Source organism: Eublepharis macularius, chromosome 5 (genome assembly GCF_028583425.1).
Source record: "Eublepharis macularius isolate TG4126 chromosome 5, MPM_Emac_v1.0, whole genome shotgun sequence".
NCBI classification, from domain to species: Eukaryota; Metazoa; Chordata; class Lepidosauria; order Squamata; family Eublepharidae; genus Eublepharis; species Eublepharis macularius.
The window spans coordinates 6,280,411-6,293,764 of record NC_072794.1 but is presented as its reverse complement, the minus strand read 5'-3'; the positions used below and the strand labels follow the sequence as shown (position 1 = coordinate 6,293,764).

At 47.2% G+C, this 13,354-nt stretch overlaps 1 protein-coding gene across 1 annotated transcript in view; it reads right to left on the bottom strand.

The window, feature by feature from the left end:
• Positions 1-2,475: 2,475 nt before the first annotated feature.
• EFNA2 (ephrin A2) overlaps positions 2,476-13,354 on the bottom strand; it is a 172,026-nt gene continuing 161,147 nt past the window's right edge. The window contains exons 4-5 of the mRNA XM_054980772.1: positions 10,599-10,664; positions 2,476-3,109 (exon numbers count right to left, since the gene is read on the bottom strand). Coding sequence (XP_054836747.1) covers positions 2,988-3,109; positions 10,599-10,664 — 188 coding nt within the window. The 3' untranslated portion in view covers positions 2,476-2,987. The remainder of the gene's footprint in view (positions 3,110-10,598; positions 10,665-13,354) is intronic.

The window sequence follows — 13,354 nt, the reverse complement described above, 5'->3', positions numbered from 1 at the left end:
TGATGTAGATCCTTGACGTATTACTGCTCCCCACCCCTTCCACATAATCCAGCATTATCCATGATTGGGAACACTGACCCCCCCCCCGCCCCAAATCAAGCCAAATTGGAATTGTTTTTGGTTCAATGTTAGGAGTGCTGTGGTTCTCGAAAGCTTCTGCTACAATAAAGTTGGCTAGTCTTAAAGGTGCTACTGGACCATCCTCACAGGATTGGTTCTGCTGATCAGGTAACAGCACAAGTCCACATTCCAACTATTTACAACAGGGTCATTTCCACACGGCTTACCTTGTTCCAGAAAACAGCGAAATTGTGTGCGAAATCTCACGAGAAGATGCTGTTATCATGTCTTCTCGCGTGATTTCATGCAAGATTTCGCTGTTTTCCGGAAGGTCTGGCTGATCCAGCAGCTTTGTACTGCCTGCCAGTTATAGGGGCTGATGTTGCATACCCCAATTTTGCACCCTAAGAGGTGACCAAAATATGTCAAGGAGGCTTCAGCCCCAGAGTACCAGACCCAACATCTCCTTGGCACTGTGGACCCCCCCCCCACTGCCAACAGACAAAATTGTATGCCTTTTCCAAACTTCTTCCTCTATCTCATCTTTCAATCCTTAGACAGACAAATTCTAACTAGGGTTGGAAAGAGAAAGGAAGGTTTGGATTTCAGAAAGTTTGGAGGCTCGAGGGGAGGGCTGGGCTCCCGGCCTTCTCTCCGCCCTTGGCCATTTTCCTCTGCCACCCTTCTCTGACCCACTGATCTCTGCACCACTGACACAGATAGGCTGCTCACCTTCTCAGTGCCATGTGCTCTCCGTGGTTGCTGCCACAGAAGAGCTACTGTAATATAAGCAAGAGAGGGATGAAGGAAACAGCAGAGGCAGAGGTTAAGAGGTTAAGGGATGGGGCCCGAGGCTTTACGCAGGAACAGGTGGGACACCATTCTTGCCAGTTATACCTCTGGTCTAAGAAAACAACAGGAGAAATTGTGGGCAAGGATAAGGGGTCCTTGGTTATCCTGTGGGCCCATGAATCCATGTGCTCTGTCACTGTAGGATGTCTGAATTGAGTCTGGGTTGTGTGAGGAAAGTCTGGGAGAAAAACTTGATAGCCGTGATTGAGGGAGCTGTTACAAGCAGACTTCAGAACTGCCAGTCTTTGAGGGTTTCACCAGTAGGTATGAAATGTATTGCCTTTCTCCCCAATGGGGACTCAAAGCAGCTTATTCCTCTCTTCCGTGTGATCCTCACAACAACCCTGTGAGGTAGGTTAGGCAGAGAGTGTGTGACTGGCCTAAGATCACCCAGCGAGCTTCCATAGTGCAGCAGGGATTTGAACCTGGGTTTCCCAGATCCTAGTCCGACACATCAGCCACTATACCAGAGCCGATTCCAGATGACTAACCTTAAGGCGCTTCATGCCGCCCTCTTCCGGATCGCGACAGGGAAAATGCGAAATATCGCGTTTCCTCGCGCGGGTTTTGCACGTCGTCGCTTGTGCAGTCCTGGCCAAGGGGTGGTGGTTTAACTTGGGGAGGGAAGGGGGAGAAGAGGAAGAAGAGAACACCAGATCCCCAAACCTGTTCTTCTGACACACAGTACATAAGGGCCAATATTTCAAGTCTCTCTTAACGCCGGTGTTGCACATCCAGATCCATTATGGATCTATCATGTCAACGTTATATTTCCTGTGCCTATTAAGCTGATACCAGCTATTCATTCCTAACCAGCTGGATGGGTGGAATGTTAGTAGGCAACGTTTTCCTCTGTCAGTATACCCTTGCTGGGGAAAGCCACATCTGCTGAATTTCTGCCTGTGACATGCCTGGAGTGGGGAAAGAAGGCCATTCAATGTGTTGTTTACCATGTCCAATATATCAGTTGTGCCCCACTCTTTCCAACTCCTTATAAAAACCAGTTTAAAGGTAACCCACCCCCCAAATTGAACTCTAGAGCTTTGGAAACCATTATGCTGTTCAGACTCTTCCTCTCCCTCTCGTAAACCAAATAAGGTCAAAAGTTTCTTTGAAGCAAAAGTTGGGCCTGTTTTCTGTCGGCCTCAACAGAAATATAGGGCTGGTGGGAGACCCTGTAAGGATGAGCACGCCATGACACCTTGCCCAGACGGCAGAGAGTCCACCACCCAGACGACTGGTTTGCAAGAGCATCCGAAGGGGAAACGGGCTGGCTCAGCTCGGCAAAATAGCGTCCTGGTCCTTTCTGAAACGACCAGCATGTCACGTTCATTCACCTGCATTGGCTCCTATGCTCCGATTTATGGTTTCACAAACTGAGAAATGTGACCAACTTGTCATTGACCTCTTCTTCCACCAGGAGGTTCAAAGGACCTGTCCCAAGGAATGTGGTGGAAAATTGAGGCACAGAGGAGGAGACAAAAGACCTCTCCCTCTCCTCCCCTCTCACTGCAAAGAAGTCTTTTGAGTCTGAAGCAGTACAGAACACAGGGCAAAGGAAAATTAAGCTGGAAAAAAGAGAGGCTATATTTGGTCTAGAAATTCTTAAAAAGCAAAAAAACTCCATCAGGGTAGGAAAAAATTAATCCAAACACTGTCATATGCCAGCCAAGTGAAAACAGTCCGCGGAGTGTCTTGGAAGCAGAGAACCAGCACCGCTTCCGGACTGCGCTTTTTAAAACGTCTTTCTTTCCTCCCCACGCCCCCATCTGCTAGGGGACTTGTTGCACTTGGGATCCTGTGACTTCATTTTCCAAGCACCGCAGGAGCTGGGATAGGAGATGCATCTTTCTCCGCGTGTCTGGATGCCGTTCACCTCAAAGCCTGGGTTTGGCTAAGCTGCGGTTCAAAGAACATTGTAACTACAACCCCCACCCCCACCCCCAAAGCCGGACAGTCTTTTTCTGGTCCAGCAAGAAAATCTCCTTTCTGCATATTTTGCTTCCTCCTTTCCTCTCTTTTCTCCACTGGTCACTGAAACAAAGTCCTGTTTCTCTTTTGTCCACACAGTGAGGCTAGGAGGCTAGAATAGTCCAAAAAACTGGCGCCACCACGAAGAAGGCATTGGGAACTTGGACGCTGCAGCAGGAATTATTGCTGGTGAATATGGGTTCTGGAGATTCGTAGAGGGAGTCATCTGGGGCAGGGAAAAATAGAAAAGGAGAGAGTCACAACACATCGCAAACCATCTTTAATTACTAACCTGCTCTGCCATCTCCTCGCTGATCAACTTCATTTCAGTTTGGATACCAGAGCCCACACACAAGTGTCTGTGTTCACACCATCATACCACGCGTAAGCAGAGCCTTGTGGGATCGGACCACTATGAAGCCCCACAAGCAGGGTGTGAACGCAACAGCCCCCCTCCCCTTTTGTTTTTCCTGAGTAATTGGTATTCGGTGGTACCACCTTTGACCACCTTTGACCATGGAGGTTCCATCAAGCAGTCAACACTACATAAATGCCATGTAAATCTGTCTTGTAAATGGTAAACAGTGATTTCTGTATGTTTATTAAGAAGGGAAAATTCAAAACTCTTAATAACTAGATTTGCCATTTCAAAATTGGCTGACTTTTCAATTTTGTTCAAAAAAATGTTTTGCCTCCACCTAAAAGCAGCCAAGATAACTGAAAGGATAAAACCCAGGACTGGGCATTTTTTTGGTCCATGGTTTCCACGTTGCAGTCTTATCATCTCTAGAATTCCCACCAGGGGTTTGGCAGGGCCTAGGATCCACCCTCGCAAGCTTCCTCTTGTGTTTGTTGACACAAGAGTTGCGGGTCTCAGACAAGGGGAAGGAGCAGCCTGTCACGGGGATCAGAAGCCGCCCCGTTGCTGCCTTCCCCCCTCCAGAGCTTAATTTCAAAATACGTGGGTGGTTTTGTGTGAGATGGAAGCGAGCCAGCCCTGCAGGGCTGCCAACGCGACGAATGCCAGGGACCCCTCTGGGGGCCTTGGATTCTTCCCTTTTTGGCCGAGGCTGCAGCCACACAACACTCAGGAGGCCAAAGGGCAATTGCTTCACAGCAATCCAATAATCCAGTTTTCAAAAGACCCCTAATCAGACAGCAAGGCAAAGTGCCTTCGAGGGAATCCATTAAATTACAGTCAAAGCTGTTTTAACACCTTCCCTTTCAGCTCTGCCTGTCTTAAATTTATTAGTGGATTAAGGGAGATTTTTGCAAAATCACAGCCTGAAAAAAATAACAACAAAAACAGCCCAATAGCAAAACAGCAGAAACCAGGGTTACCAACAACCTGGAGGGAAAAGATCCACGGGAGTTAGCTGTGTTAGTCTGCAGTAGCAAAATAGTAAAGAGTCCAGCGGCACTTTTAAGACTAACCAACTTTATTGTAGCATAAGCTTTCGAGAACCACAGCTCTCTTTGTCAGATGCAACTTTATTGTAGCATAAGCTTTCGAGAACCACAGCTCTCTTCTTCAGATGCATCTGACTAAGAGAGCTGTGGTTCTCAAAAGCTTATGCTACAATAAAGTTGGTTAGTGTTAGAGGTGCTACTGGAGGGAAAAAACCCTGTCCCTTTACTAGAAGCTGAATGTGTTGAAATGAGCAGATGAAAGTTTTCAAGGCATGGAGGTAAAGTTGCCTCCTCAATAACATCCTATTCACCTTCTATTAAGGAGGGAGGGATTTCCCCCCCAGGTTGTTGACAACCGGAGCAGAGATGCAGGCCTTCTTGTTTGAGCCTCACTCCCTCAAAAATCAGCGTTGTATTGCGCCATTACTGCACTTCCGGTTTCGAGCTCAGAGCATTGCACAATGCTCTAGGATCCAATACTGATGTAACAGCACTGCCCATCACCCATTTCTTGCCAATTTTGCTCCCACTACTCCTCAGAAGAGCAGTGGAAGCACAGATCTCAAGGGTAGGAGGTTGCCATAGAGGGCAACCTGTAGGGTTGCCAATCTCCAGATGGTGTCTAGAGTTCTCCTGGAATGACAACTGGGCTTGACAGGCCTCCCACTAGCAAGCCCTATTGCCCACTGCTGAGAAAAATAAAATATAAAACAGTGACACTGCTGACATCGCTATGTCACTTCTGAGTACAACCATAGAGTTTTTGGCAATTCCTAGAGTTACTGTTCATCATTTCCAGGTTGTATCTGGAAGTGACATAGTAACATCGGTGACATTGGCAACATCACACACTTAGCCACTTGTCCCTGCCCCCTGCTCTCCTGCCAGTTGCAAGTGATCTTCAGACTAGAGAGATTAGTTCCCCTGGAGAAAATGGCAGATTCAGAGAGCAAACTCTGGTATATCATAGATACCAGGTGAAATCCCTCCCCAAATTTTCCCCTCCACGGGCACCACCAGCATATCTCCAGGAATTTCTCAGGCCAAAGTCAGCAACCGTAGCAAGCTGGCAGCCCTACCTTGTTCTGTTCCCTTCAGGCACTGATGGAAGTCTGTACGGAAAGGGAGGGTGTACACATCATACACTCCCCAGCCTGTCTGCGTGGCCATGCACACAACTTCCTGTGGGATCCCCTCCACCTCTTCTACAGCACTTCCTCCAAAGGAGGGGACAGCAAGTGCCTTCTTACAGGGAAGAAAGTGAACAGATGCCCTTGGACCAGGGCGGTTAGTCCAGCCCTTGATGGCACTTCACGAATCCCAGCCATTGAGAGTGGCGCTTCCAAGGTCTACCCTCCCATCTACATAGCCCATCCCGGATTCTGCCTCTTGGTTGAGGTGGGTAAATTCTGGCTCCGGGGCCACTTCCAGCCCGCAGGAGCTGTTCGTCCAGCCCTTAAGCTGCCTAATGGTTGGCCTGCCAGGACGCTGCATCAACAAGCAGGATGCTACTGCTGAAAAATGAAGCCACTCAAAAGCTGAGTGCCATTAAGAGCATCCAAGCGGAACAGAGGGCACCAGGTATCTGTTCACAGTGGGCACCAGGCATTGCCAGCTGGCCTGAATGTAAAAACACAGGTGAGAAGGTAAAACGAGGCGGTGGAAACTGGAAGAGCTAACATCCAACCAAAACTCTCAGAATCGGGCAGAGATCCATATGTGAGCCACAGGCTGAAAAATAGACCCGCCCGGCATGAGAATATCTTGAAATGTTGGGGAATGGCTTTTATATCCATCCACCCCAAATCAAAGTGCAATTAAACAAAGAGAATCCAAAAGAGGTAGAGGAAATTTTAGTTAGGAAATTATCATTGTCCTTTGGAATGCCAACTCCAGACTGGGAAATGCCTGGAGATTTGGGAGTGGAGCTTGGGGAAGGACTTCAGTGCGGTGCAATTCCATAGAGTCCACCCTCTTAATCCACTGTTTTCTCTCCAGAGGAGCTGATCTCTATAGTCTGGAGATCAGATGAAAATCCAGGAGATCTCCAAGCCCCACCTGGTGGGGGGCAACTTTAGTCAAGGGGCACTCCCAAACTCCTGAGGGGGTCCTTCAGTCCCACCACTTTCCAGGTAAACTGGATTGCTCACCCCCTCAGCCACTCCAGACGGTGCTTTGGGTTCTGTCCAGCCTAAATCAGGGAAGGTTGCCCAATTATGCTTCTGAAAACTTGCAGACTGGGGGCAAGGACAGAGGGAAACCAGGGGACACGGAGCCTGCTGAATTGTATCTAATCAAAACCCACAAACCACATTAATTGCATCTAATTGTTTAAGCCCCCTTGGAGAGTCACCATGAATGAAAGGCTAGAAACTGAATAAATGGACATTTTTGTTCTGTGGCAGAGTCCGGGGCTGTAGGATGATCATCGTGGGCACTGCCTGGCAGATTCTGGCACGGCAGGCTTGAAGTCCTACTTGATATTAAGAGAGAATGTTGTTTAACCCTCCAGCACAAAATATATGATCCAATTAAGGCTGCCTGCTCCAAGTTAGGAAATTCCTGGAGATTTCGGGGATGGAGTAGGGTTTGGGGAGTGGAGTGGGAGATTTCACCCCCCCCCCCAAAAAACAGCCATTTTCTCCAGTGGAACTGATATTTGTAATTCCAGGAGATCTCATGGCACCACCTGGAGGTTGGCAATCCCAGCTCAAATATCCAGCAATATACCTGATTCCTAACTGGAGGCCAAACTACCAAATGGACTGTTCTGGTACCCGATGGACAGCAAGCAGCCCTTGTTCGATGCGAATAGCCTTTATGCTTCTCAAAGTGGCAATATGACCCTTCCTTTTACAGGCTGCTGGTGAAAGAAGGTCAGCTGGAGATTTTTGTCCCTGTACCTTTCAACAAACTTTGACCTTTTATTTTCTTGCTGGCTAAAATGCACAGTGCGGGCTCTTGGCCAAAGAGAAAGGTGCCCAGGTAGCACTACGTGACAGTTCTACTTTTGTGTAAAAAGAGAAAGAAAGAACTCCAGATTAATGCTTGGTGCAGAAACCCTCCGGGTTCTTGCTAGCTGCTTTGTTTTGAGTAGGTGAAAAGGAGAACAATTTTTTTAAAAAAATCCCCCCCCAACCAACCTGCCCATTCTCTGCAGAGGGGCTACTCTTCAGAATCAAATAGTACAGCCATTGAGGGAGAAAGAAAACACAAATTAATAATTTTCTCTTTCTGTTAACGTGTAATTAGTATTTGGCAACAGCTCTTCCCAGGGAGCAGGCAAGTGGCTAGAAATGTCAGCATCAAAAAAAATGTTCTGCTCTTTTTTCTTTGCTTTTCCATTTTGTGTGTGAGTGCGTGCACAAAAGAGATTTGAGCCAAACCAAAAAGCAAATAATAATGTTTAACAAATGAAAATATAACCTGTTTTCTATAGAAGCTCTGGGGCTCGGTTCAGACATCATGTAAATTCTTAGTTTATTTTAACTAATGTTAGTTTGTGAAACCAGGATACGGCTCACAAATGATTGTTCAAATCCAGATTACGCTGAAATAAATTTTTAGTCTTTACAGTGCCATAAACTCCTGCTTTCTTCAAATCCAGGTTTGGCTCAATCAGATGGCTTTTCTCTGTCTCCCTGGCTGGCATCCTAGCCTGTGGGATGGGGCAATACCAAGAAACAAGCCAGGATTGGGCCAGGACATCTGTGATAGGGTGGCCAACTTCCTGGTGCAATCGGGAGATTCCCCAGATTTACAAGTGATCTCCAAGCTTCACAGATCAATTCCCCTGGAGGAAATGGCTGATCTGGAGGGTGGACTCTCTGGAGTTATAACCTGCTGAGGTGCCTCCCCTCCCCAAACCCTGCCTCCCCCAGGCTCCACTCTCTAAATCTCCAGGAAATTCCCAACCTGAAGTTGGCAACCTTAGCTCATACATCACCCAGAACCATCATTAAGACTAACAGCGGGTAATTGTGCAATTCCAAACCAGGATTTCCAGTCCTGGTTTGATGTACCCTAACTAACCATTGTTAATGGAGCAGTTCATGTTCAGAAGATTACACAAATCACAGGTAGTCTCATTAAACCCTGGTTTCCTGGGATATGTGAGCTGAGCCTAGATGGGTTTGTCTAAAGGCTTTTTTGGATAAAGCCAATTAACTTGATGGTGGACTGGCATTACCCTGTTGACTGCCATTATTGAGGAAGATTTTGTGCCTGGTTGAAGGTACAGTCCTGGGAGCTGCAACCCAAAATTGTCTCAGGCCTTAACCCCTCACCCTCAATCAATCAATCAATCAATCAATCAATCAATCAATCAATCAATCAATCAATCAATCAATCAATCAATCAATCAATCAATCAATCAATCAAACAAACAAACAAACAAACAAACAAACAAACAAACAAACAAACAAACAAACAAACAACATTTGATTTATATACCACCCTTCAGGACAACTTAATGCCCACTCAGAGTGATTTACAAAGTATGTCATTATTATCCCCACAACCTGTGAGGTGGGTGGGGCTGAGAGAGCTCCAGAGAGCCGTGACTAGCCCAAGGTCACCCAGCTGGCTTCAGGTGGAGGAGTGGGGAATCAGACCCGGCTCTCCAGATTAGAGTCCCGCGCTCTTAACCACTACATCAAACACAGCCTGAAGGATATGTGACTTTATAGTGTGACAGAAACTGGTCCTTTGCCATGGTGTTCTAAAACTTATCTGTCTATACAGTATGGCTAAAGAAAGAGATGTATTTACTTTGCAGTTTATATGCCCCCTTTCCTACATTCAAAGCATCTTCAGTGGAAAAACTCTGTGCGCAAAATGAAATCATAGTCTCTATGAGCTAAACTACACGGGACGAATTACACGAGGAAGCTCAAGTGAAAGAGAGACACAATTAGCCGGGAAGCATAGTTTGAATTTCACCTCTCTCTACAGAGCTGGCAATGATCACTCCTCAGAGGGTTTGTTAATTTCCTCTTTGCCGGGAAGGCTTTGTCAATTTTTAACAAACTCTGTGAGGAGCAATCTTTGTCAGCTCTGCAGAGAGGTGAAATTAACAAAACCCGTGAGGAGCGATCTTTGCTGGCTCTGTAGAGAGAGGTGAAATTCAAACTACGCGTCCCAGCTAACATTGCATCTCCCTTCACATGAGTGTCCTTGTGTAATTTGTCTCATGTAGTTTAGCTCATAGACTATGATTGCAGGCTAGCAGCAGCAACTGAGTACAATTTGGACTAAGTGTGTCTTCCTCTCCCTGACAGTAACTATAAAGCTTGGGCATGACTAGCAGAAGCCCTGGGGTGCAACTCAAAAGGCCAGAACCTAAGGGGTCTTGGACCTTTGGTTCTTAGTCCATGGTTCTTAGCTGGTGACCTGGATAAATTGTCTGTTGAATCTCAGCAAACCCAGAGCGTCTTGTTTTTCTCTATTTGCCTTAGTTATATTACACTTTTTTGTCACTGTTGCAAGTGGCTTCAGGACTTTACAGGGAGAAAAGTGAGATATAAATATTCTACGCAGGGCTTTTTTCAGGGGGGACGCGGTGGAACGGAGTTCCAGAACCTCTTGAAAATGGTCACATGGCTGTTGGCCCCGCCCCCCTGATCTCCAGACAGAGGGGAGTTGAGATTGCCCTCTGTGCCGCTCAGTGGCGCGGAGGGCAATCTCAACTCCCCTCTGTCTGGAGATCAGGGGGCGGGGCCAACAGCCATGTGACCATTTTCTCCGAGGGCAACCTACTGAGTTCCACCACCTCTTTCCCCAGAAAAAAGCCCTGATTCTACATAACTAAATAAATAACCAGAAGCTCACAGGATGTCTTCAAGGGCAGCCCTAGCCAGAGAGCATTGCAGCAGATGAGCCTGAAGGGTACAGAAAAGTGCCTCAATATCAGGCTACTCTGGACAGCGTGAGAATGTCTTCACTAGATGGGACTGATCTTAGCAAGAGGTCCGCCTGACCTTTCAAGAAGCAGACTGGGGTCCACGATCCCCCTGGGCTCCTGACCTGCTCAGGAAGGTTTCAGTCGCTCATAGGTCAGTCAGTCCCTTCCAGAACTTCTCTCTTTAGGGCATTTTTGCCTTCCCCTAAGGAGCCTGCAGGGCACATGGCTCTTCTTTAAGCGTCACTGACCCCAAGCTTCTCAGATCCTAGTCCCGCACTCCAACCACGACACATCACTCGCTTTCAAATAGGCAATCCAGACCACTGTTTTCTGCCAACAGGCCAGTTTACAAAGCAAAAGGCGGGCAAGAGGCCTGCCATGTGTGTGCAAATGTGCTACTTACTTGTGGGCCGAACGTAAACCTTCAGCTTTAAGCAAGGCTTGTCAACCAGGTTGGGTGGAGTGGCCGCTGTAAGACATGGCAGGGGTCAGGGGGAGGAAGAAAGAAAGAATGAAAGGTTAGTGTGGGACACGTGCCTCGGAGACTCCGTTAGGATCCTGCATGCTTGCTAAGCATCAGAGGGCAAAACTAGATGCAGAATAATCTTGAGAACAAGGACTCCGGGCCCCTCCCTGTGCCCCAAAGATGGAGTCTGCATGCGTGCTCGTCCTCCATCTTGTGTCCTGAGAAAAGCACGTTATTTCCTATTAAAACATGTCCAATATAGTGTGGGCTATTCCTAGTAACAGTGGGAAAGTGTGTGAAAATAACTTAAGAGGGATGGGGCAACAGGGCATCCCGTGAGGTGCAAAAGAGGCATCAAAGGTGATGAAATATTCAAAATTAATTACAGTTTTCTTTTCAGTAAGAAATAAGGAAGCACATTTGGCATCGAGGAAGACAGATGTCAACCTGCTCGTGGAGGCTTGGTGGGGGCAGCGGGCCAGGCAGAATGGCTTTTGTGGCACCTTTTCCTTAACTCCAGCCTGACAAAGTATATTCAAGCCAGGAGACAATCAAGGCAGCATATGACAAATCACGTTTTGCACAATCTGTGCAAAACCAAGAGCATTTTGCACAAACCATTTTCAAGCAGGCATTGACTATTCGAGGAAGGCAAACTCGGAATTGCAGCGGCAGCAGCAGCAGTTTCCTTTGGGTTATGGCCGGTCTTGATTTGCCCCAATGCTGGCTTCCTGGGGGAGGGACAGAACAGGAAGCCTGCCCCATCTGCAGAAACGGCTGTGGGACTAGCAAATGAGAAACTCCAGCCTAATTGCCTGAATCTAGAGCTCTTGACTTGAAAGCAAAGTTCTGCTGAGTTCAATGGGCCACATGAGTGTAACGCTGAGGCCCCAAAATGCTCTTTGCTCATACACTGATGTGACACAATCATCTAGACCATGGAAATCTCATTTAGCTTCTCCGGGCTAGTGACCTGCAGGATCCGGGGGGGGGGGGGGCACACCATCCGATGTTTGACCTGCACATGTTTCTAGGCCATGTTAACAGGCTTAACAACAAACTCCCAGGTCGCTCCGCCCCAATCCCTTGAGCTTGACTGATACCTCCTGCTTTTAAAATCATATCTTTGATCAACATTCCTTTCTAACCGCCCCCCCCCCAATGTCAAAAGTTGTCTGACCCCCAGTTGGGATGCTTTTCCTGACCAAATGTCCTTAGACATGTTTGGATTTCCGCAAATAAAAACCTGCCAAACCCAATGATACGCTTTGGAGGGCTTCCTTCATCTAAGGGGGGGGGGGGTTGAGACATATTGGGCAGAAAGGGTCTGTCTAACAGAGGAAAAGTTTGTAATTAAAAGCAGAGAGAAGGGGGTAGGGATGAGTGGAAAGGCTTTGGGGCATGAAATTGTCTGGATTAGGATGGACGGAATGGCTGAGAAAAGGGGGTATAAAGCATGGGGGGCGGGGAGAATGGGGCTCGAGGGCAGATTTGACAAGGTGGATTTTTAGCCTGCTCTGAAACAGATCAAATCTGACAGTCCAATTCCAAGCCGGGCAGGGAATATCCTGTTTTAAGAAAAGGCTGTTGCTTCCTTTCCTTTGAAGGGTCATCCCAAACAAATGCTAAAGCCACATCCCAAACACAAATTATACTGATGTTTCTCCAGGGGGCTGTAGACCTAAGCACAGATGCCCCCCACATCCCACCCTCTGTTCGCATCTCATCTATCCTGCCACTCCTGAATTGTGTCTTAGAAAAGAAACTGGCCACATCTTGAAAACAAAATAACATATAAACAGCCTTCTTGGGACAGACTCGTCGGCCTTCTAACACCTGCCCTGCATTCTCCAGAAGCTGACAGATCCAGATATTTTAGAATTTTTTTAGCAATGGTTTTCATTTTTCTGTTGTATACATTATCCTTCTATTCCTCCCCCGCTTATCCTAGTGGTAGGAAATTCCAGGATGACCTTTTGTGGGACTTTCCCCCTAATGCCCTGGACATTTATGATAGCAGCATCAGCCCCTCTCCCAAACCACATGCAATTCTTGGGGGGGGGGGGTTTGTTTGGAAGCAGCAAAAACCTTTCAGCCATTTTTCTTGTGACAGCTGTATCCTAACTGCGGCACCATTTCTCCTGGATCCCACTGCCCTGTGTTCACGAAGCCCTCCTTGATTGTTACTTTTCAACCTTGGCCTTTCCAAACATAAGAAGAGTCCCTGCTGGATGAAACCTGAAGACCACCAGATCTGTGGTGCTACACCAGATGCCGCCTCTGGGTCCTCCACCCAGACCAGGATATGAAAGTAACAGTTGCAACTCTCCCCAAGCAACAGGTCTTCTGAGGTATACTATCTCTGAATGTGGAGGTTCTACATTCCCTAGCCTAACAAAGGCATGATCCAGCCAACCTTTAGCAAATCCATGTGATTTCTTTGCTCAACTTTGCGAATGAAGTGAGTGGGTTGGATTATTGAACTTGTAGAGGGTGAACTCCTTTGGAACAGAGATCTTGGGATTGTTTTGTGGGGGTGTGGGGGGGGGAGTAAAGTAGCACTTTATAAACATTAGAAAACAGAAGTACTAATGTGTTAGAGGTGTAATACAGAAACAGTGATAGAGAAAGTATTAAAAGGATTATATTCAACACCTGAGTTCATAAATAACAATACGCACACCGCAGAAATG